This window comes from Colletotrichum fioriniae, assembly GCF_027942845.1.
Source record: "Colletotrichum fioriniae strain IMI 355084 chromosome Unknown scaffold_2, whole genome shotgun sequence".
Classification (NCBI taxonomy): domain Eukaryota; kingdom Fungi; phylum Ascomycota; class Sordariomycetes; order Glomerellales; family Glomerellaceae; genus Colletotrichum; species Colletotrichum fioriniae.
Window position 1 is genome coordinate 3,313,781 of NW_027076838.1, and position 26,682 is coordinate 3,340,462.

At 53.6% G+C, this 26,682-nt stretch overlaps 10 protein-coding genes and 1 non-coding gene across 11 annotated transcripts; 5 read left to right on the top strand and 6 right to left on the bottom strand.

Annotated features, from left to right (window-relative positions):
- Positions 1-247: 247 nt before the first annotated feature.
- N0V96_002705 (uncharacterized protein) lies at positions 248-676 on the bottom strand (the record flags this gene model as incomplete). Its single annotated transcript, XM_065756601.1, has 2 exons — positions 248-432; positions 670-676. The coding sequence occupies 2 exons, from the start codon at positions 674-676 to the stop codon at positions 248-250; spliced, it is 192 nt and encodes a 63-aa protein (XP_065614970.1).
- A 1,778-nt stretch (positions 677-2,454) lies between these two features.
- Positions 2,455-3,665, bottom strand: N0V96_002706 (uncharacterized protein; the record flags this gene model as incomplete). Its single annotated transcript, XM_065756602.1, has 5 exons — positions 2,455-2,712; positions 2,774-2,869; positions 2,924-2,989; positions 3,046-3,080; positions 3,365-3,665. 5 exons carry the CDS (start codon positions 3,663-3,665, stop codon positions 2,455-2,457), a joined length of 756 nt encoding a protein of 251 aa, XP_065614971.1.
- Positions 3,666-5,904: 2,239 nt separating this feature from the next.
- Positions 5,905-7,886, bottom strand: N0V96_002707 (uncharacterized protein; the record flags this gene model as incomplete). Its single annotated transcript, XM_053187247.2, has 6 exons — positions 5,905-6,070; positions 6,131-6,550; positions 6,611-6,645; positions 6,760-7,136; positions 7,199-7,555; positions 7,661-7,886. The coding sequence occupies 6 exons, from the start codon at positions 7,884-7,886 to the stop codon at positions 5,905-5,907; spliced, it is 1,581 nt and encodes a 526-aa protein (XP_053054751.1).
- A 1,570-nt stretch (positions 7,887-9,456) lies between these two features.
- On the top strand, positions 9,457-11,634 carry N0V96_002708 (uncharacterized protein; the record flags this gene model as incomplete). The annotated part of the gene is made up of 4 exons (XM_053187246.2): positions 9,457-9,612; positions 9,998-10,118; positions 10,234-10,795; positions 10,956-11,634. 4 exons carry the CDS (start codon positions 9,457-9,459, stop codon positions 11,632-11,634), a joined length of 1,518 nt encoding a protein of 505 aa, XP_053054750.1.
- A 915-nt stretch (positions 11,635-12,549) lies between these two features.
- On the top strand, positions 12,550-14,253 carry N0V96_002709 (uncharacterized protein; the record flags this gene model as incomplete). Its single annotated transcript, XM_053187245.2, has 1 exon — positions 12,550-14,253. The coding sequence occupies one exon, from the start codon at positions 12,550-12,552 to the stop codon at positions 14,251-14,253; it is 1,704 nt and encodes a 567-aa protein (XP_053054749.2).
- Positions 14,254-15,435: 1,182 nt separating this feature from the next.
- On the bottom strand, positions 15,436-16,119 carry N0V96_002710 (uncharacterized protein; the record flags this gene model as incomplete). Its single annotated transcript, XM_053187243.2, has 1 exon — positions 15,436-16,119. One exon carries the CDS (start codon positions 16,117-16,119, stop codon positions 15,436-15,438), a length of 684 nt encoding a protein of 227 aa, XP_053054747.2.
- A 3,075-nt stretch (positions 16,120-19,194) lies between these two features.
- Positions 19,195-20,060, top strand: N0V96_002711 (uncharacterized protein; the record flags this gene model as incomplete). Its single annotated transcript, XM_053187242.2, has 2 exons — positions 19,195-19,255; positions 19,330-20,060. The coding sequence occupies 2 exons, from the start codon at positions 19,195-19,197 to the stop codon at positions 20,058-20,060; spliced, it is 792 nt and encodes a 263-aa protein (XP_053054746.2).
- Positions 20,061-20,584: 524 nt separating this feature from the next.
- N0V96_002712 (uncharacterized protein) lies at positions 20,585-21,740 on the top strand (the record flags this gene model as incomplete). The annotated part of the gene is made up of 2 exons (XM_053187241.2): positions 20,585-20,904; positions 20,957-21,740. 2 exons carry the CDS (start codon positions 20,585-20,587, stop codon positions 21,738-21,740), a joined length of 1,104 nt encoding a protein of 367 aa, XP_053054745.2.
- A 481-nt stretch (positions 21,741-22,221) lies between these two features.
- N0V96_002713 (uncharacterized protein) lies at positions 22,222-23,295 on the bottom strand (the record flags this gene model as incomplete). The annotated part of the gene is made up of 1 exon (XM_065756603.1): positions 22,222-23,295. One exon carries the CDS (start codon positions 23,293-23,295, stop codon positions 22,222-22,224), a length of 1,074 nt encoding a protein of 357 aa, XP_065614972.1.
- A 2,002-nt stretch (positions 23,296-25,297) lies between these two features.
- On the bottom strand, positions 25,298-25,369 carry N0V96_002714. The gene has a single exon. It is a non-coding gene; the product is annotated as a tRNA-Trp (tRNA).
- Positions 25,370-25,861: 492 nt separating this feature from the next.
- On the top strand, positions 25,862-26,584 carry sap62 (CWF complex protein sap62; the record flags this gene model as incomplete). The annotated part of the gene is made up of 1 exon (XM_053187240.1): positions 25,862-26,584. The coding sequence occupies one exon, from the start codon at positions 25,862-25,864 to the stop codon at positions 26,582-26,584; it is 723 nt and encodes a 240-aa protein (XP_053054744.1).
- Positions 26,585-26,682: the final 98 nt, after the last annotated feature.

A 26,682-nucleotide genomic window follows, 5' to 3' on the forward strand; every position in this document is an offset into this window, starting at 1 on the left:
CCGGGAGGTGCCGTCCAACTCAGTTGCTTCGGACTCTGGCCGCGCTGAATCCGCTTCGTATGGTTTTGCCATACCGCCTTCGTATCCATTCCCCTTTTCAGTCGTATTATCCATCTCTGCCGCCCCCGTTTGTCGCAATTTCCTTCTGGAGTTCCATATGTATATCAAAGCAGCCATGAGGACCAAGCACCCTCCCGCGATACCGACGCCAAGCCCGACCTTGGTAGTCATCGTCAGACCCGCCGTATCATCTGACGAAGAAGTTTGTGTCGCAGTCGGCTGTGACGTCGTGCTGAGTACCGTCGTGGTAGGAGGCTGAACTTGAGCGGTCGTCGAGGCAAGTGATGTTGGAGTCGGGATTGTATTGGGCTGTGTAAGAATCGGAACGTAGCCAGGCTGCCAGATGACGCTGCCTCCAAGTGAAGTCGGAAGCTGTACAACGTTTTGGAGGATCGAGGAATCGGTGAAGGCGACGGTTCGGGTTGTTTGTGGGCACCAGCACGCGTCCGCCGATGTCAGAGTCGTGGGCTTCGCCGACTGTTCGCAAGCCACCCATTGTTCCGAAGTGCCGTTGCAGTAGACTAGACCTGCCCATGGTTGATCTAGACATCATACAGTTAGTCTTATGCCCAAAAGTACATCTCTCGCATCATCGCGACTGTGACTTACCACTCATGGCTCCTTTATCGGGACAACTCGCGTCTCGATAGTCTGGATCGCTGCAGCCTGCGAGATAGGTGATTCCGAATCGGCCGTTGTAGCAAGCATGGCTGGATAAGCACATGTCGCCGCCCTGGCAACAGGTCTTGTACCCCAGGTCTGCATTTCCACACGGAAACCATTCTTCCACCTCGTCTCCTGGCCCGTGGTAGCATGTACCATTGCTGATGTAGGGATTTGACGAGCTCATGATGTTTTCCTGTCCCACATTCCTCCCCCGTCAACAAGATGTCCTTCGTTGTCGTCGCAGTCCACCGGTGAACTTTCGCGGATGTGCTCTTGTCGTGATCAGAGAAGTTTGTGAGGGGCAACAATTCGGTTCTCACTCGCCACAGAGAAAAGGAATGGCTGGGACGGTGACGAACAATGCGGGAGGGAAAGGGTGGAAAAGCGTTGGTAGCTATATCCCTTGCGCTCCTAGTTATGACGGCGTGGGCCATGTCTTAGGTTGGCTGGTTGGACTGTTTGCCAGGGCAGATTGCCAAGGCCTGTTGGTGCAAAGAGATGCAACCGGTCCCGTGGACGAACACTTTGTGCATCATCACCCCAAAAAAGAAAATGATCAACTTTTACCCCCCTTGGAGCTGAGTCTGTCCGAGGCCAAGACGGTCACGGTTGCTGTCAATACGAGCCCTGCCAGCTTTAATGCGTTTTAGCTCTAGACTTTTGGCCTTTATCCGACCAACTGAGGTTGCTCTGGAATGTAGCCAATGATGCCAAACGCCGTTTTCACTAGTGGGGAATGAAGTCCTCTCACCTCTCAAGGGACAAACCGTTTGACGGTTTCAACCGAGCGACTCTGTTGGTTTTGCATGTTGCCACGCTCAGCTCCTGCACGCAGCTATCCGCTGCATACTGCGCCTCCTCCGACAATTACAACTCAGCAAGGATTTATTGCAAATTCGTTTGCCTTCCAACTTCTCAACTATAGCCTCGCCCCATGCGACCAGCGCTGTCCCAAGATGCGTCGTTGCTCGGCCTCCGCCGCCGTTGTCGGTAAGTGAGGCCAACGGGTGCGACCTGCATGAGACTGACGCGGGGACATGTACCGATGCGGCCATTGACGCGGGCTGCTTTGAAGGCTCACGGCCGAGTAAGACATTGCGATACAGTGGCGTGTTGTCCCGGGAGCAAGGGAGGCTAGCAGGGCTTGGGTTTGACGCGCCAACTCAATGCCCATCCGGACTGATCTCGGTGTCCGCAAGGAACAATCAGTTTTTTGACGTTGAGGAGGTCACAAAGACTTGCAACGTGGTTGCAGGGGTGAACATGCATGGTTTCCGGATTTCGGCACGCGTGAAAAGCGCCTCAATGTCTATCTCCCCGACAAACTAGGTTCTATTCATGATAATTGCATGAGAAGATGCAATCATTAGACTCAATTGCGGCTGCTTCAGCTTCTCCTAGTCTCTTTTCGCCTCACATGGCATCCAAATTCACCAATGGTGCAATAACCCGGGAGCCGTGCCGGCGAGGTGGGTACCGGATTCAGTGGGTCACTCCGGGCCGGGGTGGTCAGGCTTCCGGACCTCGGCGATGAGACTCGGTCTTCAGAGAGATCGAGAAACTCCCATAACCAGACTGCAGCGCGAACAAGCATAAATCAGATAACTGTTCATCTTCTGATATTATGTATCGAATTATTTGGGAGAATTAGCAAGGATATTGATCACCAGTGCCATGCCTCCAGCACCGCATCAAAGTCGGCCTTAAGCCATGTCGCATCTAAAGCAATCAGTTGAATCCATCCGGCCAGTAAGCCTCAAGCCACTCATATGGCTCCTCGGGCTCGTATGCGTTCTCCACCGTTCCCCCCCACTCGGTGATAGCGTCTCTCGTCTCGTTGTACAGGGCATACTTTTGATCTGGGCCTGTGCCAACCGTGATGGGAACGAGTTGCATGTTGTTTGCGATCTCTTTGTCGACCATCACCTTCAATCCTTTCAGCTGAGTGTTCTTGATGCGAATCTCGTCGCCGTAGTTGGGATTGATCTATTGATAATGGGAGATTAGCTGCATGTCAACGACCGACGCATAATCATCGGGTACTCACGATGCCCATCCTGTTGCCATTGAGTGCAATCACATTCTGGATAGTGGCATTTCGCTTTGACTGGTTCAAGCAATTACCGCATGATTGATAGAAAGTCTGAAGTATGTTATTAGTAGGATGTCTCATACATTGCAGAGAGGCTTGACGAACTCCGAATCCATCGGCATAGAAGCCGGTGATGTTGTACTTCCCGCCAAGTGAGTTGTCTTGGAAGATCTTCGAGAAAAGTCAGCAATCTTCTTACGCAGTACGGTGCAGATAGAAATACTCACCTTGTCAGTTGCATTGCGGGCACCGCCACCAATCACTCTAAGTTGGGTGTTCAAGCCCTTCGAGGTGAGTGCGTCCTCACAAACATCCTCCCACCACACTGTCACACAATCAGCTTGGTACTTCTAAAGTAAGCACACTGTCCCACCATTCTCGACCCACGCGTCACCTAATGCATGGATACCCTCCGCCTGGTGTTTGCCAATGATGACATTGCGGATCGTCGAGCCAGGGAGGAGATTGAAGACCGCGTCGGCATCTGTGCCCTCTGATGTGGTGAACGGAGTCAGTAGAAGTTCTTTATTTACAAGAACATCGTACCGGGGTCGAACATACCAGCTTGCTCGTTACAGCTACCTTCAACACGCTCGTAACGCTTCATGCCACCGTCAAAGACCTGACCAGGTAGGATATACATGGCTTCTTTAAGGACGACAGTCTCGTTCGGAACCGGGAACTTGGTTACGGGAAATGGGAATCGCGGTGGTGGCCGTTCACCAAGGTCGCCTTGCGTCGCATCTGCGGATCCGCCTGGACCATCTCCTTGCTGGCGACGCTCTATGGCAGCAGATTGAGCCAGAGAAAATAGGAGAGAAAAGGCTGAGGCGCTGGTGATCTTCATGTTGACTGCGATTTGCAAAGATCTTGATGAAGGGTCCAGGTAGTTTCGAGATGGTCAAAGAGCCTGATAAAACTCTCTGCGGTCAATTGAGAACCTGAGAGAACGTTTTCCACTATTCGATGTAACTTGAGTATTTGTAGACCCTCGAGCTTCCTTATATCTATTTTGCCTCATATCTCCCAGTTCTCAGTCCTAAGCTCCCAGAGCTCTCCAACCTGCGTAGTGGATGGATGACATAGCTCCAAGAGCTGACATCCAACCCCGTCATTGGTGCTACCCTACTAGATCGTCAAAATACGTATGGGAAAGGGAACATGTAGGAAAGGATGCAACGGAGGATTGAAGTTCAAAATTCCCGTGAATCACTGCTCGAGGATGGGCTTACAAGCCCCTTGGCAAAGCTTGGCGTTCGTTGAGATGCCCACGCTTGAGCGGTCTGGCGAACGCCAGGCTGTGCTCCGGCCAGCCGGCGCAACCCCGGACCCACACCCCGCCCATCATCTTTGGGGAAACAAGAGAGGTGAGATATTCCCCGGGAAAAGAAAGGCTTGGCTACACGGGTCGAAGTCTGGATGCCTTCCAGCGAGGCTGGCGATCTTGCGGGGGAGACACATCAAAATTGGCGTCGTTGGGGATGCGGGGACGGAGATGGTTGTCATGTCTGAAGGATCTGGCAGTTATCCGTTCATCCAAGTCCTTCTGCATCACCTGATATCAGCTGATTCTTGGTGCTCGGTCTCAGAATCAAAAATGGTCCGTCATATCTTCAAAAACTCCCGTCTGAAAGCGAATTCCTTAATCTTTTCCACGGAAGAAGAACGGCTTCAACGTGGCAACCTTAGGGTACGATCATTGTGAGAAACCATCCCCAGTTGGTCATCGTGGCATGGCTGATGTGAACAGATCGAAGGTACAAAAATGTTTACCCAAGGGCAAATCGAGGACTGGCAAATGTCGTAGACGAAAGTTGGAAAATGTGGCGTCGTGATGTGAGATAATGGTTGCTTGCCAAGCCCTGTGTGCCATGTGTTCCAAGTGGCACAGGGACTCGCTTCCTTCATTGCCACCACTAGAGACAATGGAACGGAACTTGGCACCCTGCGAGCCAAGTCTCGTCCGCGTTGGCTTGTCTTTGCCCTAACCTTTCAGCATCGCGAACTCTTACATCAGGTTACTCAGGGTACTTGCTGGGGAGCCTTCCCGCTACGTCGTTGCCAAGATTGACCAGGCAAAACAATTCCCTCCAATAGTGTATTATGTACCACCAGTTATGAAGAAATCGAGAAATTAAGCATAATCTGGCTGTAATAAAGAATGACGTGTAGAAATATAGAAAGGGGCAGAGCATCTGCCCGCGATTTACTTGTCTACGGGGAAGTAGGTAGGTGATACGGTACCGAGAGTTGCGTATGAGATCTATAACATTCATGTCCTCAGTTCGAAAATTTACCGCTGCCCCGTGTACTCGTACTTTTATTACCCAACGTACGCTAAGGAACGAAGATTGGAATTTCTGAGAGCGGAGAGCAATACTATGGCTTCCACTTGTTGATAAATATTTCCGAATCAAACTAGACCAGTGATTTCAGCGTCACTGAGCAGTGGTCTACCATATTTTTCGCCCGTCAGGATGAAACCAACCTGACGTGATACACCTCGTCGAAAGTGGAGCGTATCTCAGCTATCACAAAGATCGTCAGGTACAGCTGTAAGATCCAAGGTGGCATTGTATCGACCGACAACTAAGGTGCTGCAAGCATGCTGCAAACCGAATAAGGTTCCGAGACTAGCCCAAACTATCTACAACACTCCCGCGCAAACTTCTTCAAAGCTTCCATTGCTGACCAGTAGGCCCGCACAGGGACTTGTGAGTGGTCAGAATGAAATCTCCATCACATGCTTCGACTCAAAGGCACAGCTTGCGAAGGAGAATATCTGTGATCACTATGGAGCAGTCAGATCTGATAAGAAACCTGCTGAAAAGGCAATCATTGGTTGAATCTGCTCGTGGCAATGCCTCGCACCCCAGATCGCAGGGGCTTACCGGAGTTCAGACTGAGGTATGTATGGCGCATGGCGTAGTATGTATGGATCTTGTCACGTTCACGTCTTTGGAGCTGGTAGCGTCACTGGACTGCGAAACGTTTTCAAGCCATCCCAGTAGATTCTAGCTTAACGTGAATGTTGGCTTCCAATTACACTGTTTTCTTACTTCCTCCATCAGTTTGAGGAGCTATGCTTATGCGCTTTCTCTCTTCTCAACTTCTTCAACCTTTGCCTGAGCGTGAACCCTCGCGACTCCAGCCGCAGAATCTTTGCCGTCGAAGAGCATCGAGATTTCCTCCAATGTAGGACCCTTCGTCTCCACGAAGAAGAAGTATATGACCAAACACTCAATTACCAGACTGTAGATACCGCTTCGTTAGCTTCAATCCAGGATGGCAAAACCCATCAATGACACTTACATGGCGATATAAACGAAGTAGAAGTGCCACTCCAGCTGCTCAAGCCCTAGAGGGTTTACCCATTGGTTGAAGACACCACTAAGCGCAGTAAAACAGAAACACAAAGTAAGGCCCTTGGCGCGAATATTGTACGGCAAGATCTCGACGGTGTAGGAAACGGTCAGACCGGGCCAAGCGGCTCCCGCGACGCCGTAGAAGACGAAGATCATGGCCACAACGGCAATGCCGGCCGATGAGGACTGGGTCTGGGCGTATACTGCGCTACACGCTGTCCAGATGGAAAATGAGATGAGCATGCCAACGCCGGCGAAGAGAAAGAGAACTCGGCGTCCGATGCGGTCGACGAAGAAGGCCGCCGTGAGCGAGACGAGCCAGCACCAGATGGTTAGGCCACCGTTGATATATGATTGTGTGATAGAGCTGAAACCCGTCGTTAGATACTTTGTTGGCTACAATCATGGTAGAGAACGCAGAACTTACTCCTTGATGCCAATCGTGCCCAGAATAACGGCGAGCTGTACAATTCGATTAGATTCAATGCTCTTCAGCTTGTGTGCAAGGTCTCTGCAGGTGCATAGCCCAAAACTCTGAGAGCCGCTACAGGCTACCTTGGGATACCAAAGACTTACATAGTATGACACCAGGCCGTTACCACTGCACTGGGAAAAGATAGCCGTCGCAATAATGAGCCCGCAACGCTTGCGGTTTCCAGGAGTCCGGACGAGTTCCATCCAACCGCTCTGCGCTGAAGCTTCCTTCTCAAGCCGAAGAGTGCTAGTAATCTCGGCAAACTCCCAATGCGCGAATTCGTCGTTCTCGTTGTTGTTGCCGTGGTACTTGATGAGAACCTTCTTCGCCTCGGCCTCCTTGCCCTTGCTGATCAGCCATCTCGGACTCTCGGGGAGGAACCAGATGGCCATCAACTGAATGCCCGGCATCATACATTGCAATCCTGTAGGAAGTCGCCATTGTAGATCGCCGGACTGTTTTGTGAGCGTTCCGAAGCCTGTTTTACGCCAATCATTAGTCAGATGTCATGGTTCGGGACCAAGAGTACTGGGTACATACAAGACCAGGCCGCAATGATACTACCCAAGTACCAGAGCGTGTTATAGAGCGTCGTGACCTTGCCGCGATGCTGGGGGTGTGCCACTTCCGTGATGAGAAGGGGACATGTGCCGTTGGAAATGTTAGATCCCGCGCCCATGATAAAGCGGCCGATGAGGTACATAGCGTCCCTTCCAGACCCGAATGGAAAAGACTGCAGCAGCGCGCCCAGGATGACGAGGATGCAGCCGATGGCTGTGCCCCATTTTCGGCCGAGGCCGTCGGCGATGTAGGGCGCGAAGAGAAGGACGAAGAGGCCGCCAAAGCCTGGCATAGCACCGAAGATTCCGAGTCGACTTCCTGAGGGGTGGTCAAAGACTGTACGAAAAGTTTGTCAGTACACATACGGTGAGAACATAGATGATGGGTGTAGGTTGGGAGATGCTGGATCACAACATGCCACAACCATAACATTCAACTTACAGGTCTGCCATGACTGCATGGTCTGGAGTCCGTTCAACAAGCTTCCGTCGTAACCTAGTGTCGTCGAGCCGAGGAAGAGAAAGACCATCATGAAGTAAAGCTTCCTCAACTCTGTCTGCTTGAACCACGGCAGCGTCGATGCTTCGGGTGGCTGCAGATGCGCATCGTCCATAGTTGCAACGTCGACGTGGTCAACGCCGTGACTTTCCTTCTGCTTGAGATCCATGACTTCGTTGCGAGTTGAAAATAATATCAGTCAGAAAGAAAAATGCAACACTCGGAGTAGAAGAGTTGAAGGGCCTGGTTGTCGCTACCGAGTTGCCGGCTTGCTGCATCCCATGATTCCTGGGTTATGGGACCGGGGCAAGTGTACTTATAATAAATCGGTAGATGGTTCTGGGGGAATGGCATCTCGATATTGCTCATCGCCCACTAACCGTGCCGTGACCCCTTCCCGCTTTCGAACTGAACAGCCCACCCCCGAGGCGAAGACCGAGGGTGCTGTATCCGATGACGGCTCGAAAGCGGCCGAGCAAACAGGCCACACAACCCAAGGAGATGGACTACTCCTCTCCCTATGAAGCGTCACTGAGAGAAAGCGGGTATCCAAGTTTTTGCCAGTACCGAGAAATAGGAGCACGAGACACTAGATGTTCATTGGAGCGACAAGTCCCCATGGGGGTGGGTTGCGGGAATCTCAGGAAAAAAGACTGGACGAAGAGAAGAGAACGGGAAGTACAAGATCCAATATTATTTCTCCACATTTAGGTTCCGGGGAAAGCTGTTCGCCGCCTGTTCATGTCAAGGTCTGGTCTGTGGCACATCCTAGGAGTAAGGTTAGGTAGGCATGGCGTGGTCAATTAGTTAGTCAGGGACGAGAAATTCGTTCAAGTTCCTCCAACCCAGCGGTCCGGATGGGCTAGCCCCATGAAAATGACTGAAGAATGGATTATCTGGGGGAAAAGGTAACCTCAACCAACCAACCAAGTGACAGAATTGGACTTGGTACCCGGCATGCGACAAGCATCCGCAGAAGAGAATCACAGTGCACTTCTTTTCGAACACCAGCAAAGAGCATGAGAGAGCAGGGAATGATAGAGTTCTTGGAAGGTCTGGAGCTATGCCCTTCAGAGTCTGGGCCTGACTCGATTCGTAACGCCCCAGTGCGGGGCTTTTCCCTGCAAGTTTCTCCCGAGCACATGGAGGCTAACGAGAGCAATGAGGAGCAGAGAGGAGCAGAGAGAAGGAGTAAATCCGACGTTTCTGCGACGCAGAGCGCCCTGAAAGAAGGTTCAAAATACACAACTCCCGACAATTCTCCTCGGATGTCCCTCTGCCCTCCCCCCCCGAGACCGTTGCCTCTCTCACACTCTCTCTTCCCCATACTACTCCAAGTATCCAACATCTTTGTTTCTTTGGGTCTCTTCTGGGCAGAACAAACGCGGGAATATCGCCGGACAATCATGACCCATGCGGCCACGTTTTGGCGTTGATCCATCCTCTCCGCATTCCAGCCTACCACATCGTCAGCTTGGAAGCTTCATGTTCCCAACGCCACCCAACCAGGCAAAACAGCTGAAAGCTGTCTTCTCCACCATTGGATCATCTGCTCCCTCCCCAGATTCTGAGAGGTTTATCCGGGGGATCGAACACACACCCGCAGCTTGCATGTTTGATGAGTGGCAGCAGCTTGTCTGATCCGATCTAATCTGGTACTCGTCAGCGTGAGCGGACTCGGGACCGAGGTCTGACAAAGACTACTGCCGTCTACCAACCAACCACCCAAGCCACACATCATGGAGATCGACCGAGCATCTGGACCACCACCGGACGGAAACGGGGCTCGCTCCCCACTTTCGACGTCTCCCGCCTCACCAGCCAGTGGGCGGCCGAGGGCCAAGATTATCAGGAATCAGAACGCCTGCGACGCATGTCGGTCCCGCAAAGTCAGAGTGAGCAGCAACAAAGCCTAGCCCTTGATGTCTCACGATACCTCTCCCGATGATGACTAGTGTTCATCTTTGGGTACAGAGATTTTTGTAAACATCTGATCATGGGAAACATTGGTCAATTCTATCCCCTGTCTCTGTCGTCCCGAAGTTCTACCACCTTCAACCCCCGGACTCTGCTGAACTGACTGGATCGGCAGTGTCTCTACGGTTCGGGAGAGGGCCGGTGCCAAGGCTGCACATTTCTCGACATACAATGCACTCATGAACGGCCGAGGCGGAGGAGAGGACCACCAAACAAGTCCGTCCGAGCCCCGGCCCTGCATCTCATCTCATCATAGGATGATGCTCTCCAGCTTAGAGCTCACTTACTAACCAACCATGACAGACACGCACAGCAACACCGGCAGCAACAACACGAGCAACAACTCCAACAACAGCGAGCAAATACTACCACATCAGCCGCCAGCCAGGGGAGTCCGTCATTATCAGACATCACCTCACCAGACGTAGGTCTCGCCTACCAAACCTCACCCGCCGCTTCATCATCGACCCACATACAGACACCCCAGTCTCATACTCACACTCATTCTCACACAACTGCCACGCCTCACTCAGCAACAGACCTGCGCGCCATCATCGCAGGCGCGCCGAGTCCCAACACCACCACGGGATCCCATCACAGCAACCGTCTCGCCCTCTTCGCCCCCGAAGACCTCATCAAGCGGATGCTCCACGACTGGTTCGAGAAAGTCCACGCTCTGGCACCCGTCCTCCACAGGCGTCGCTTCCTGCACCGCCTCAAAGCCGGCGAGGCCAACACCGACCGCACCTTTTGCGCCCTCGTAGTGAGCGTCTGCGCCGCGACAGTGGCGACGCTGCGGAGGGTTGATTACAGCCCCGTCACGGTCGAGCGGTGCCTGGACTTCATCGAGGAGCAGCACCTGCTCGACCACGGCCTCAGGAAGCCCGTTTACTCGCTGGACTGGTGCGTCGCAATGTACAATATCGGCACGTCGGCCAGTTCGATGAACGAGGACGGGCTGGGGGACATGGGTTCGTTCCATGGTATGTCCGAGGCGGCAGCGGGGGCGAGATTCCTTGCGTACTACCGCATGGCGGACCTGGATATGTCCGAGCAGCAGCTGCTGAAGAGGCTCTTTTGGCTGATCTTTGCGGCGTATTGGTACGTTTGCCCCCATGGATGAATGCACTTACCCCTGTCTTACCCCCACACACAAACACCAAACACAACCTTGAAAAAGTCGAGATGGGGAACAGTCTTCGGTTGACGTTTTCCATCATCTGAACAGCAGTGCAGACATATTCGGGAGACTTTCCGTAAGTATCGTCTCTCATCAAGAGAACCGCGCGCACCTGCGCCCTTTACCCCTGACAGACTCGCAACTCGAGACAGGGCCACAGCTGTCCCACGCGGAATTACCGCCGTGGCATGGCGACACAACTTCCTACGTCCCGGGGTTGAACCAGCTAAGCGACCTCTTCCTGATATGGCACGAGGCGCAAACCGCGCCCATAAGCCTGTACGGCGGCCAAGAAGAGGCCCTCAAACACTGGCTCGCCAAAATCCAAACAATTATTGACAACTTCCCACCTGAACTACGCTGGCGCGGGGGTCTGTCCCGCCCCTGTCACATTACAGAGGGCCACGACACGCAAATCGCGAACCTCTTCATCACGAGCCTCAACATCCGCTCCAACCTGCTGCAAAAGTTCGGTTCGACCGTCAAGACGCGCGCGGCGGAACATCAACGCATCGTCGACGACCTACTCGAGATCCTGTACCACATGCCGCAGCACGTCCTGGAGCAGAACGGCAACAGCCTGATCCCGAAGCTGAGGGACTGCGGGGCGGCATACATGGAGCAGATGGACGTTGGCGACGGCGCTCTTGTGAGCGAAGGCGCTAGGCTGAAGCTGGAGAAGTTGTTGCGGAAGCTGGATGATATTGACTGCTGGCCTGGCTTACCTGGGATCGAGAGTCCGCAGAGTAATAGGCAATGAAATAAAAGACAAGTTAAATGACCCGAAGTACTTGCTTGACCCGCGAAACTAGTATGACTACCTCATGCATGAACCGAAACGTCCCATGATGTTCCTCCCTGGGAGGATTTGATGGTGGGCGGGAACTCTCTTCGGCGGCAGCCCGAACGGAACGTTGTGACTCCACACATCCACAATCCATCCGGCATGGTTGCGGGTTGCGGAGACTTTATTTCTGGAGACTGTGGGTTGTGAGGAGACTCAAAGCCTCAACAGATGCGAAGTATATCCGAAGCCACCGCATGTTGAGTTCCTAGAACTCGGATCAAAGAGTCTACTTTCAGCTTTCAAATTCTCCAACAAAATGCGTCATTAGGAATGCGGGGAAACCATCTGGTCTTTTGGATGATTACCCACTTTGACGTGGACTCAAACGTGGGACAATAGTAACAGAATAGAGAATATCCGAGCTGTAAGTCGAGTTGCGAAGAATATCCGAAGCCATCTAACGGGATCGAACTCGGCCCATCAGGCGATCTGCAAACTCCCGTCTGACATCCCGCGGCAGTTATGGATCCTCTTCTCCATTCAAACCTCTTGAAGCGGACGAATGGCGGACGTTTCGACTGCCGAAAGCAGATAGAACCCATACCGGACAACCATACAGCAAGTCATCTTCGGATTCTCCGAGGCGGAGCTGGCGCCGGCTAGAGACCCTCTGAAAAGCGGTCCGTTGATAGAGAAAGCTCCTCGGGATAATGTTGACTCGAAATTATTCTGACATTATTTCAACCCGGCGGCGAGCGACGATAGTTTCAAATCCGCGATCTACAGCTCTCTAACCTCCCTCTCTTCTCATTCCTCTCTGATCTCACGCTGTCTTTGTCACAGCTCACTTTCAACACACATACTCTCTCATTTTCTCTATTGCCCATCATGACAGCCTCAGAATCCCCTGCCACGCAACTCCCTCACCTCCGCCGCACCAATGGCAACACCCAGCTCTACCTCAAGGGCAAGCCCTTCCTTATGCTCTCCGCCGAGCTGCACAACTCCTCCCTCTCCTCCGCCCGCTTCATGTCCGAGGTCTGGCCCGCCATGAAGTCAAACCACATCAACACCCTCCTCGGCGCCGTGACATGGGAGGACATCGAGCCCACCGAGGGCAACTTCAACTTCTCCGAGCTCGACGCCGTGCTCGCCGGCGCGCGGGAGCACGACATGCACCTCGTCCTCCTATGGTTCGGCACCTACAAAAACGGCATCTCGACATACGCACCGCACTGGGTGAAGCGAGACACCAAGCGCTTCCCGCGCGTCCAAGTTCTCGAGAAGGGGGGCGTCAAGAGGACCATTGAGATGGTTACGCCGCTCAGCGAGGAAGGGTGCGCGGCGGACTCGAGGGCGTTTGCCGCGCTGTGCAAGCACCTGGCCCAGGTTGACGCCGAGCACAACACGGTTCTCATGATCCAGGTCGAGAACGAGACGGGTCTGCTGGGCGACTCCCGCGACCGTTCTCGCCGCGCCGACAAGGCCTTTGCCACGCCCGTACCCGAGGCCCTCCTCCGTCACCTCAACGAGAAGTCGGCCGATCTACACCCCAAATTCAAGGCCCGCTTCGCCGATCCGCTCGCATCGGGCTCGCACTCATGGATATCAGTCTTCGGCTCTGGCCCATCAGCAGACGAAGCCTTCATGGCCTACCACATCTCCTCCTACGTCGGCCGCGTCGCCGCCGCAGGAAAGAAGGAATACGATATCCCCCTCTACACAAACACCTGGCTCAACTTCGACGACCCATCGGACCTCGACCTCCGCGGCGTCCCCATCGTCGTCGGCGGCGGTGCGGAACCTGGAGTCTACCCCTCCGGCGGACCCTGCCCCCACGTCCTCGACATCTGGCGCCACAACACAATCTTTACCGCCCAAAAATCCCTCGACTTCCTCGCGCCTGATCTCTACTTCCACAACTACGAGGCCGTGTGCAAAGACTACACGGCCCAGGGCAACCCGCTCTTCATCCCCGAGCAGCGGCGCGACGAGAATGGTGCCCGGCGGGTGTGGTTGTCCTACGGCACCTACGGCGCCCTCGGCGCGAGCCCCTTTGGCATCGATACCGGCCCGGAGGTCGTCGGACGCGAGTTCAAGTTGCTTGCGCAGGTGGCGCCGTACCTGCTCGCCGCGAAGCCCGAGGATAGGTTCGGTTTCTTCTTTGACGAGGAGATTAACACGGCGGGCAAGGGCGAGAGGTGGACCAAGGTGATTGGCGACGTTGAGGTTATCGTCGAGCGGGCTTTCGTGTTTGGTAAGCCTGGTCCCGGCGGCGGTATGGTCATCCACCTCGGCGACGCCAAGTTCCTCGCCGTCGGGCGTGGCTTCAACGTCCACTTCAAGAGCGTGCGGCCGGAGGCGACGTTTACTGGAATTCTTGCGGCTGCTGAGAAGGAAGTCGATGAGAAGGGAGAGCTACGCACGCTGCGGGTGTTCAATGGTGATGAGACGCGCAGTGGAGAGTTCTTGATCATGCCTAATGACGATCCGGACTATGGCGGGTTTCCCATTGCTGTTACAGTCCCGGCGCGGACGTGTATTGTTGAGATTGAGGCGTACTGGGTTGCCGAGGATGAGGAGGACCGGTAAATTATGTTGTCTACTGAGACGGAGAAGAAGATATCGACACTTGGAAATGGCACAGTAAACTAACTAGGTTAAGGTATGGTTCTACAGGTACAAAAGAGGTACGATACAGAGGTATGAGAGACTTCATAGACAGATTGTACATGCAATTCACGACTTAATGATACTCAAATCCCTAGTCCAATCATGTTGCGGTTGAGTTGTTGGCGATGTCAAGTCAAGGCGGGGCTTCACTATGGCTCTTATTGCTATCGGCTCCCGCATCGCGAAGGGCGTCGATGACAACTCTGACGTAGACGCTGACAAAACATAATACAAAACTCACGCCCTTTGACATTTTTAAGCACGTAGACTTCGACTCTCATATTCTCATATTGAAAATCTCAATAACCCTAATTCACTGCAAAATCTGGAGCCTCTAGAGTCTGAGACCTCATCATTCACCGGTCGCAACTAACTCACATCTCACTCCACAACTCAACACCGCGATATCCATCCAAAACCACCCACCACCGCCCAACGATGGCTTCGTCCTCTTCGCTCGGACCAAAACCCACGACCGTAGCTGGAGGCTGCCTATGCGCCGCCCTCCGCTACGAAGCCACCTTCTCAGACACCCACGACTTCACCGCCAACGCCCAGACGTGCCAATGCACTCAGTGCCGCAAGCAATCTGGTGCCCTCTTCGTCGCCTTCCACCGCGTTCCCTGGCCCATGAAGTGGACGTCTCCCAAGGGCACTTCGACGTTGCGCGAGTTCAGCATCACGCCCATGGCGAAGCGAGGATTCTGTACAGAATGCGGCTCGTGGCTTTACTATCGCAGCGAAGGGGAGAAGTGGGGTAGTATCTGTCTTGGGACGCTTGACCAAGAGGCTCTTATCGGGGAAAAAGGTCAGAAAGGAGGGTTTGGTGCGATACTGGCGAGTGGTCTTGGTGGGCATGAGTGGTGTGAGAATGAGATTCCCGGCGTGACGGATGATATTCCCATGTTGAGAAGGGGTCAGAGAAATCAGCAGAACGGGAGTGATGCTGTCGCTGTAAAAGCTAAGCTGTGAAACATGACAAGTTGGTATAAGATGTAAATTGAACTTTGATATGACTCAAAGACCCTAGTCTTCATGACCTCAATCAACTGCTCACAACACGCATGAATTTAGTGAGATCACGCACCAGAAGTCTGGGTATCACCGCCCGCGAAGCCACCTCATCGTCGACCCCTTACCCTTCCTCCCTTCATCCTCATACTCCTCCCCGGGCCCTCCGTCCTCTCCCCGCTCGTTCGCCGCATTCCACCTCCGATACGCCGCTTCAACCAACCCCCCAACCTCCTCCCTCGTCCCGCCCACCGTCCCGAGAACCATCAACGCCTCTGTCTCCTCAATCCAATTTTGCAACCTTCGGAACTCAATCTCTTTAGCCTTCAACTTATCCGGCATCCCCTGCCCCTTCATCCACGTCAACACGCCGGCGACAACGGTATTCACCCCGCCGAGCACCGTGATGCTCTTCCGGTGGACGCCCGCCTTGGGCCCCATGCACGTGAGCACGCCACCGACGACAATTTGCGTGGCGTGGCAGCTGTAGATGAGCACGGTAGCGAGGATGCGGAGGGTTCGAAAGCGGCGATGGGCGGCGATGGTGGAGGCGTAGATGCCGAGGGCGGAGGTACGGCCTGCTTCGAGGTCGCAGTCGTCGGCGGGTTGGAGATGGGTGTTTATGCCGACGGCGCGACGGAAGAGAAGCAACGTCGAGAGATTGGGGTCGGCGTCGGCTTCGTTGTGGGGAGAGGAGGAGGCATCGCGGGGTAGAAGCGGGGAGTTCTCGTCGTCGTCGTCGTTACTTGGACGGGAGGGGAGAGGTTTCGACATGGTTGCTTTCGGCAGTCGTCTCGCTATCTACTCTGATCTCGGCTGTGATTTTCGAGATATTGAGTCAGATCGATGGATGAAACCTCACACTTTGAGTGAAAGGATCTGTACACTTGAAGCCCGTAACTCAAGGACAGCCATCATTTATCAAGACCAACCCATCGCTCATGGCTGGGATGGCTGGGGAGGAACAACAACCCACGGGCCTGAAGACGTGATAAGCATCAGGTCATAAGGGACTACGAAACCAGGCTCCTGGTTGCATTTTGATATCGCGAACCGATCACATTGATGGTGTTCGTGTCAAAAATATGGGTAAAACCAAACGTGCACTAAGACGGAACACTGCAGCGGGCCGTCGGAGGGTGTGACGGAGCCAACGGTTATTGGCCGCAGATAAGTTGAGATGAGACCATAGTCACTTGTCACCGGTCATTCACAACGGTGGAGTCTTTTGAGATGGAGATGAACCTATGCCTGGGCTTCATCAGATGACTTCGGAAGCTCCAGTAGCAGATAAGGAGCTTTATTGAAAGAGAAGGCTGCTGTCTAGACAGAGGTTCTAGGTTCAGAATAGGTTTCACGGAGACATCTCGGTAAGTATGACGGCCTCGGTGAAGTCCTTCGGTGAAGGCTGAAGCTGACCGATTCCCTGGAGAGCAGCGCTGCAGGGTAGGATTTCAATAAAATGCTGTGTCGCATTTTAGTATGCAATCCGTTTTCACACACAAATACTCCGACTCTCATCAGCAAAGCATAACAGATCTGTTGTCGCTTCACGTGAAAGACCATGGTTACAGTCTTGGCACATCTCTGCCGGCCCTTCAAGACTTGGCTTCTCACACCTACTGCGAACACTGCGATGCCGCATTACTCTCAAGTGAGATCGTTTGAGGCGATCAACTTTGAACGCCGATCTGCCTCATTCAGATTTAGTGCGCAATCGCTGGTGGTCTACCACGCGACAAGAAAAAAAAACACTCTCAACTGTTATGCGTCTTTGCTGGCATTTGTCGATCCCTGACGTCAGGGACTCGGACCGACCGCAGGGGACATGCGTCTCTCTGCATTTCTGTCACTCTGGCGAGCTGTCGAGCGCGGGCGCTGTCAACTTTCGTAAACGCACATCAATAGTCCGGACGGCGCCCCGGGCTGGGATATGTTTCCGTCATTGAACCGAATCACTCGCGTTGTCGGCAGCCGGCCCCTTGAAGAGCTCTTAGAGGCCCTGGAATTCAGAGAAGTGGGCTCGGACTAGGGAAATCCGAGCAGCGCAATGAAGAGGCACGAAACGGTGGGACAGGAGGGTAGATGCAGGAACGAGATCAAGCTTGACGCAGGAGTCGGGGACATGAGTCCGGGCTTAAAATATCTGACGTGTGCTCGGAGCGTTAGAGGCTTCTGCACCAAGTAGAGTAAGTAGGGAAACAGGAAGATGAGAGGAAGAGGCTGGAGAAGCGCGGCGTGCGGCTGTGTTTGTAAGAGTGAAACTGAGCCGCCGTCGGGAAGTTATTTGCTGGGACCAAGAGTTCGGAGGGACTCCGCGTGTAAAGCCACAGCTATTCCCGGGTAAAGGAAGATGCAGCGGCGACTGGCCGATGAGGATTGGGATGAGGAGGGAAAAGAGGGTGGTCAGGGATGTGTTCGATGCTTGAAGCCTGCGGGATGACGCCAAAAGCAGCCATGAGGGATCTTCTTCTAGACTCCGCGGGGAAGCCAAATTCTCACCTATGGGGCGCGAGGTCATTAGCACTCTTAACCGAATAGTCTCCTCTCACCACCCTAACCCAGCCGTCTTATTATTCCTATGCGTCTCTTTGTTTTTCTTACGTGAATCTCACTTAACCACTCATACTCTGTACGATCCCATTAGCACCAGCCACGGAGAATAAGTTGTTGGCTTAATACAAGGATTGATCGCGAAGACCGAATGAGAAAAAGTGAGATGGCGGTAACAATAGAACCTTGGTGGAAGACAGACAGGGTTGGTGAAACAGAATGGCAGGTGCCTAATGCGGGACAAGACTCATTTTCCCTGCGAGAGATCACTCAATTTTCTGCGGGGAGTTGCACTCGGGGTGTAAAAATCACCTTCAGGTACCGACACTAAGATGTAAAGATGCAAAGAAATGGAACTCTCTTGACTCTTCTGCCGTGTTGCTGTGCCGTATCTTCCAGAAGAGAGACATTCTAACGTCGGAACCTTGCTCTACGGCTTTCTTCTTTGCGGATAATAGATCATAGACGGGTGCAGATGGATCATGGATGGCAACGTTCGAAGGAACGAGACCTTGGTGCTCTTCACTCCGTCCACGCAACACTCAATCTCTTTTCTCACTCAACCTCATCTCATCTCACACTAATAACTCACGAGACTCATAGGAGGATCACGACAGTTGAAAGTAGCACCGCCATACCTCCGCCGCCGCCTGATTCATCCTCCCCGAACTCCCAACGTCCTACTCCCGTCACTCGCCCTACCCATCATCCCGTCCTTCGGACTCATTGACATAATCCTATCCCTCGGCATCGCCTTCGCCTTGACATGTCATCCAGACACTGCTCCCCTCCGTCATCCTTGTCCGACCACCCCCGCGTCCTTGCACGCCTTAGTGTCACACACCCCCCTCACCCCTTCTTCGTCCCGCCCACCTCACTTTTCCCAACGCGGCATTGGTCCAATGAACATCGCAATGAGCCGTCTGATCCTTCCGAAAGGGGGGGGTTGTTTCTCGATGAACTAGAGCTTGCAGTGTGCAGCTTCGTACAGCGCAAAAGAAGCAAGGCAAGCTGGCAAAGCAAGGTACCGAGTCGCACCAAGGGGGTGTCCTTGCCACAACATGATCCGTTTCCCAGCCTATGTGAGCTTATTTCCTTGGCCCTGGGTATCCGATCCTTTCACTCGGGCATCTTCTTGTATACTTATTTAACCTCTCCGCTGCCCATGCGTCTCATCATGAACCCGTGTGTGTAGTGTCTCATCGTAGCAGTCGAAGACATCTTTCATCTTACTCACACCTGAGAACACCTCACGTCGCTGTCCATCACCTCGGCATCAGATATCTCACCGCAATCATGTACTCAAGCGTCTTCCTCCTCCGGTGGGCAGCCACATTATTGGCGTCAACCTCTGCTGGTGAGTCCATCCTCTATAATGCCCCGGACTTCTACTCCAAATCTCTTACGGCATCGTCACTAACCCACTAAAAGCCTACGCCGCCCCCGCGCAGCAAGCCCCGGCACTGCATCCAAGAGCCGACTTCAATATCCTCGTCGGCGGCAACGTCTCCCTCCGCCTCATGCCCCTCGGCGCCTCAATCACCTACGGCCTAACCTCAACCGATGGCAACGGCTACCGCAAGGTTCTCCGCGACCTCCTCGTCGCCGACGGCAACCCTGTTGACATGGTCGGTAACCACCCCAACGGCACAATGGAAGACAACGACAACGAGGGCTGGTCTGGCTTCCGCATCGAGCAGGTCCTCGCAAAGGCCAAGATCTCCGTCCCTGAGACGCTGCCGAACCTGGTTCTCATCAACGCCGGCACAAATGACTGCGCGCAGAGCTACGACACGGATAACGCGCACGTTCGCATGCTCGAGATGATGAACTACATCTGGGATACCTCCAAGCGCGCCACCATTGTCCTCTCTACCCTCCTCGTGAACGGGAACAACAACACGGAGGCATGCGTTCTCAAGGTCAATGAGCAGTACAAGACGCTCGCCTCGGAGCAGCAGGCGATTTCCAAGAAGGTCGTCCTCGTGGATATGCACTCTGACAAGGGTCCGCTCAAGAGCGATCTCGTCGACGGCACTCACCCCAGCGACGCGGGCTACGCCAAGATGGCGCACATCTGGTTCGATGGCATCAAGGATGCTGCGTCGCGCGGATGGCTCGAGTCCCCTCAGCCTCTGCCTGAAAGCAAGAGGTCCGAATGACTCAGAAAGATTGCGCCGCTGCTTTATATCGTGTTCCGCTTCGCCGGATCCCCAGAGCCGTCGAGCTCATAATGCGCACATCATAGAATAAGGGTATTGAAGGGGGGAGGGGGGGGATCGCATGATACAACTGTAATCTTACTGCATCATCACGCTGCAGAGTAATTAGGAATTCATCAAAAAGGCGTTCAGAATAGGCCACAAAAGGCCGGGAGGGTATTTAGTCCCAAATTTCAGACACATCACACACATTTCAACCAACTCAAGTGTTGGCGATCTAGCCAATGAGACCCATCAAGTGCGATGCTATGACTTTTCTTGCCGAGGGAACAGAATAGCTTCCCGAGGATGTGGACGGGTACAACTTCAGATGAATTGTGTCGATCAGCTGATCGCCGGGACCCCCGGTGAGATTAACCTCAAGATACCTCCACTCGGGTCCGGTACGATCAGCCGCAAACGACTCCATCTCCTCCTCACCAAAAACTTCATCGCAACTTCATCCATCAATAATTATATCCAACATGTCTCGACCAGCATTCACCGCCGTCTTCCTCTCCATCTTCTACCTAGCCAAGGTCGCAATCTACGACCTCTCCGTAACCAATGGCCTCATGGACTCTACAGAGTCGGCCCTTGCCGGAGAGCCGATTACGTTCACCACGTTGAAGCCGCTGGACAGCCTACTCACTATGCTCGTCCGGTTCTTCAAACCCATCCTTGACGGCAATGACCCGAATCTTACCTTGTTCTCAATCTTCATGGCCGGCCAACTTCTCGCCGTGCATGTTCTCATTCAAGTTGAAGGTCTGAGAGCCGGAAACCGAGAGAGACTGGTCTCCTAGTGAGTTCGTCCTTGACAACCTCAGAAGAAGCCAACCCTAACAAGTGAACAGCACAACCTCCTGGGGAATGCTCTGGCAACTCATGACCTTCGGCGCCACTCTGCCCCTCTACTTCCTCGCATACCTCTACACCTCCCCGATCCCAGGGTCCTTAACACCAGACGAACTTGCAGCCGCAATCTCCATCGACCCAGTCCAAGCTCGCGCGGTCATCGGCTCCCTCACCTTTGGCGCCTTCATCCCAACGCTCCTCGCAGCGCTCCCGAGCCCCAACATCATCACTCCGCGCACCCAGGAGATCCTCCTCGCTGTCTGGCAGGCCTTCCCCCTCTGGTCCGACATCTGGCAGTTGATCTTTGCCCAACTCATCGGCGCTCTTGGCGTGGTCCCCTCAGCCGCAAAGTCGAGGCCGCAGACAAAGATCAATGATTTCCGCAGGATCTACCTTTACACTCTGTCCGTTGTCGCCGTGACGTCCTACGGTGTCGTCGGATACGTCTTCTGGAAGGCTGACTGGGCTTCGGAGACCGCTATCGAGGCGGTGGTGCAGATTCTTCGGCCTACTTCGCCGTGGTCCCAGGTCAAGATGGTGTCTTTAGAGAGGGGGATCTTGGATTTGCTGCAGTGGGACACGTATTGCGCTTCCTTGGCGACGTGGAGCTGGATTGCCTACTTGGCATATGAGACGAAGGGCCTTGGACAGGCTGTGACGGACTTGGGGAAGTTGGTTATGTGGAGTGCCGTCGTTGGGCCCGGTGGCGCGGCGCTTGCTGTTATCTGGGGGAGGGATGTCGGTGCTGTAAGAAAGGCGGGTGGCAAGCAAAAGACTGGATGAAGCCGTACCTGTTGCTCATCCATGTCGGCGTATGTTTAACTTCAGACAGGATGAGATGAAGGAGCCCACATAGGCGCGAGGGAAATCTTAAAAGCAATCAAATTCTATATGGTCTATAATGCAAAGCAACTGCTGGGTATCAAAAGCATGCGTCTATCAAAATTCCATCCCGATCTATGCGCAAGCCTAAACATCTTGTTCAGACTTTTCCTCTACACCTCCACCTTCCAACGTGCCTTGCATAACGTCGCAGGCCCGTATCTTCAGCGCCTGATCCTCAGCTTCGCTCATTTCTTCCGTTTGTCTCTTTGCCTCATCTGGTTTGCGCAATCCCCTGACTTGCCTCTTCGACGCCTCCAATACAATCAGTTCCGCAACTCTTATCTTCATCGTCCTTATCTTTTCTTTCATGAATGCCTTAAAACCATTTGGCGTGTCCGTTTTGAAGCTTCTCTTAATCTCGACTGGTAAAAAGTATTAGCTATAACCTTGACTCGGAGATTTGAGTCAAAGAGAAGCAGGCATGTATCAGCTTACCGAGAAGTGTCCACCAGATGTCAATGATCACCGGAACCCAGGTTGTCAGAACTACAATTTGACCGAAGCTCCACTGCAGTTGCGGGTCACCCGCTACGCCACTGTTGATGGTTTGTTTGCGAAAGTGGAAGAATATGCCGAGCGTCGCCAGCATCATGCCCATCAAAATCGTCTGTACGACCCCAATTTCGGCTGCGAGGAGTGGAGCCGATTGCGATTCTTCCTTTCCAGTTGCTCCAGTTGATGATGATCCTTCCTTGGCTGTTATCGGCTGGGCCCCATCTGAAGCTGTCTGGGTTGGAGATAACCCTCCCTCATCATTCTTTGGAGGTAATGAACGTTCCCCCTCTCCAGCTGTTCGGATCGGCAACTGATTTCCCTTGTCATCTGTTTGATTCAACGATGTTTTATCCTTTCCCGTCTCGAGGTCAGGTAGCGCATCATCTGTCCAAGATTCTGGAGTCGACAAATGTTTCCCCTGCCCAACTGGTGTCTTATCCCAAGACATGACTACGAAAGCAGTCATCCCGCAGACAGCCATCATGAATGTTGTGACACTGATAGACACCTGGAGGAATACTCTCACCAGCTGGTCACTCTTGAGCGTTTTCTGAAGCAACTTTTGAACGTCGTTAGGTAGTTGTGCGGTATACCAGACTGTCAGACTGATCAAGCCGACCAGGAGCGCCCACAACACAGGAAGAACGGCCCACGCCAAAACACGTCGCCATTTCTTCGGCTCTTCGAGCATCAGGCTAGTCATTAGTGTGGCCTGGATACTGAATAGGGAAGCCAGTGCCGAGAGTTGGGAATCGTAAACAGTGAAGTCTTCGCCAGCCCTCCACTGGGCGAGTTGGTTGTCCTGTCCATCACCTGCGGCGGCTGCGGCTGTAAAGACGGACGCGGTGACTATGCCTAGACTCAGAAGAACAGAGCTCCAGAAGAACTTTGGCAAGACAGCTTTGAAAACATTCGTAAGACTCTCGCAGATAATGTTCAGTGGGCCCGGTAGCCCCATCGTACTTCGTAGGTCCTGTTTTCTAGCATACTCCGCAGCCTGTGCGATGAAGAAACCAACGACGAGCGAGGCCTCGAGGAAGAAAGTAACCATAACCTGAGCGCAAATGTGTTAGATTTGTTGAATTCGTACGTTCCCATTATCTTAGCTCACCCCAACGCCCGCAATATCAGCATTGCCTCGAATTCCAAGAGACGAGCGCAGCTCGCCAAAGCAAAACATGCCCGCCGCTTTCCCTAGTTCTGAAGTAATGGCCTTTCTGAAGTCCACAGCACTCGAGCAATGTTCGACATTGCAAGTGTCAGGAGTTGCTATCGAGCTACAACCAGACAAGTACCAAGAAGCTATTTGCTGAAGCGTGCCTTTTTGGGATTCTCCGGGGTATTTGACCTCCAGGAAGTGAATGATCAACGCACTGAGTGCATGATTGTCTATGTTGCAATAGTCGGGGGTATCAGAGGTCCGCATGATAGTGTTCGCCAGGTTTGCGAACAATGCACAGTCGAGGGTGACGTTCCATATCACGTTTTGCGGTGGTGACCAAGGAACAGAAGTAATATTGTAGACCATGGTGAGCTTATGCGAGGAATTCGGTTGTCAAGGTAGCGGTAACGGTAGCGGTAGCGGTAGCGGAGAGAGAGATGGAGAAGGAGACGGAGAAGGACAAGGAGAATTCAGGACGCCTTGGTGTATTTGTATATCCATATGCCTAATAAGAGCAATAGAAACGAGGTGAGAGCATGCGATGTTCGCTCGGCCGTGGCCCACGTGAAGACCAGAGACCGACGTGAGAACTGAAGGTGCGCGTCCTCGGGGCCATGAGGGCTTTTATAGTGCGCCGCGGAAGCCATCGTCTGGACTCACCATGCTATGACGTCGAGAAGACAGACCATGGCACACGCCTAGCTTACGTCGCCTGGTGGCAAACATCACTTCCCACCAGGGCTGTGGCGTTCACGCCCAGGAGAGAGACGTAGACCAGGGCCCAAAGGCACCACCAAGGGGCGGACTGAGCCACACTCGAGTCTGTCATCGAAGTCGTACAGACCCGAAGGCTCGTGGCCGCGACATGCTGAACGGACCGAGGAAGACCAGGGCCTGGGAGGTGGACTTCGGGTTTCCCTTACCGCCCCTGAACCCGCCATGGTCGGCGTAGGTACATGTAACTTCAGCATCCTTGCACAGCTAACTACACACCACTCGGGGCCTGCCTCTCTCGGGACTGACGACAGAGTCTGGGTATCGGTGAAAGACACTGAGGCGCGACTTGGGTACCGGAGAAAGAGTCCAGGTCCCTGGGTCACAGTGACAAAGATCCAGGAACCATCACAGGGGTGGGCGCAGCTGCTCCCTTCAGGAACGACACTAGACACAGGGAGACAACACGACTTCCTTCGGATGTTCTTGGCGCTTGGCAGACTCTCGTTGCTTCTAGCTGCTTCGAAACGCAGTGTTTCCGTGATGGAGGATGTTCAGCTCTCAAGCAACGGCAGTGCCATTGATTGGGTGTGCTTCCGCGACAGGTTCTAGCAGCCTGTCGGGGGCGCATAAGGAGCTGTCCGCGTCCAATGAATCCATAGTCTCTCGAACAAAAAGAACGTACCACTACCGAAGAAAACGTAAGCTTGCTCATGAAAGTGCATATTTTCCACGGACACTGGCGGTATGGGTACGTCACCCAGCCAGATGTTGCAAGTACAAGCACCCTGTCTAGTCCACTGCTCTCGCTCGACTGAAATCTCAAACATCCTCCCAAGCCAGACCTTCAATCCAGCGGCCTCTCCCATCACTCTCACACACGAGAGCGAGTACTGCTGATCGTGGTGGGAGGGCACATATGCCGGCTACGCGGCAGCAAATCAGGCTGTCGGCTCCCACATGCACCTCATCCATCCCACTCCTTGGCAGTCTGACCGAGTGTTTCCCATAAGGGTAGAACCAACAGGTACCAAGCCACTGATATTTGATCTTCAGCATGTCGTCAAAAAGGCAAAAGATGAGTTGAGGACGGCCCGACTCGAACGGACAGCCTTCTGGACTGGAATCAGATACGCTACCATTGCGCCACGCCCCCGGATTGTTGAAGAATAGAACCCTCAATCGAATGAAATGAGCGCAAAGCCAGAATTCTGGAGGTTCCGGGATCGAAATATCGACAAAGGGGTGCGTGAAGCGTGGCGGTCGTTGTTTGTTGCAAGTTGATGTAAGTGGATGGGAGCCGTGTGAAGTTGTGAACTAGCGGGAGCTGACCGAGCTCACCGACGCACGGGCATTTCTACCGGAGAATCCTCAGCTCCGCTCAGGTGTGGGAAGGATTCACCGAGGTGAACTTGGGTGGACCTTTACTTTTCGCGAATCCAAGCTCTTGTCGCATTTTCCTAAGCCGTCCATACTGGTCCTTCCACAACCAGGCCACCACCTTTTCTACCCCTCTACAACCAACCCCAACGAAATTTCTTTTCTCCATATAGCAAAAAGGTCTACCTCGAAAACCCCTCAACTACTGTAAACCCGCGATTAATCCTCTCCTACTCCATCGCGAAACACCTTCCCATAAACCACAAAGATGGACTACCAAAACCGCGCCGGCTCCAAATTCGGCGGCGGCGGCGTAGCCTCCTTCAGCGCAACAAACGCAGACCGCCGCGAACGCCTCCGCAAGCTCGCCCTCGAAACAATCGACCTCGACAAGGACCCCTACTTTTTCAAAAACCACGTCGGCTCCTTCGAGTGCCGCCTCTGCCTCACAGTCCACCAAAACGACGGCTCCTACCTCGCCCACACCCAGGGGAAAAAACACCAGACCAACCTCGCCCGCCGCGCCGCCCGCGAACAAAAGGAAGGAAAACAAAATATTGACCCGGCCACGGGGTTACCCGTCGGCGTCGTCGGCGCCGGGTTCGGTGCGGGCGGGGCGAGGAGGAATTTGATCAAGATTGGACGACCCGGGTACAAGATTACAAAGATTCGCGATCCGATTACGCGTCAGCAAGGGCTGTTGTTCCAGCTCCAGTACCCGGATATCGCGCCCGACGTGGAGCCCAAGTGGCAGGTCATGAACGCCTTTACGCAACGCATCGAGGAGCCGGATAAGAATTTCCAGTACCTCCTGGTGGCGGCGGAGCCGTACGAGACGTGCGGGTTCAAGATCCCCGCGCGCGAACTGGATAAGCGCGACGACAAGCAGTTTAGCTTTTGGGATCCCGATGCGAAGGAGTATTGGCTGCAGGTCATGTTCATGTCGGAGCGGGAGGAGAGGTATGTTGCGGCGCCTGGTACGAGGAGGTGAAGAGTTGTCAGAAGGGAGGGTTGCGTTGTTTCTTGCGGAACAGGTGTCAGAAATGGTTGCAAAAGATTACACGACGGGAAAGGTTCTGTGGCATACCA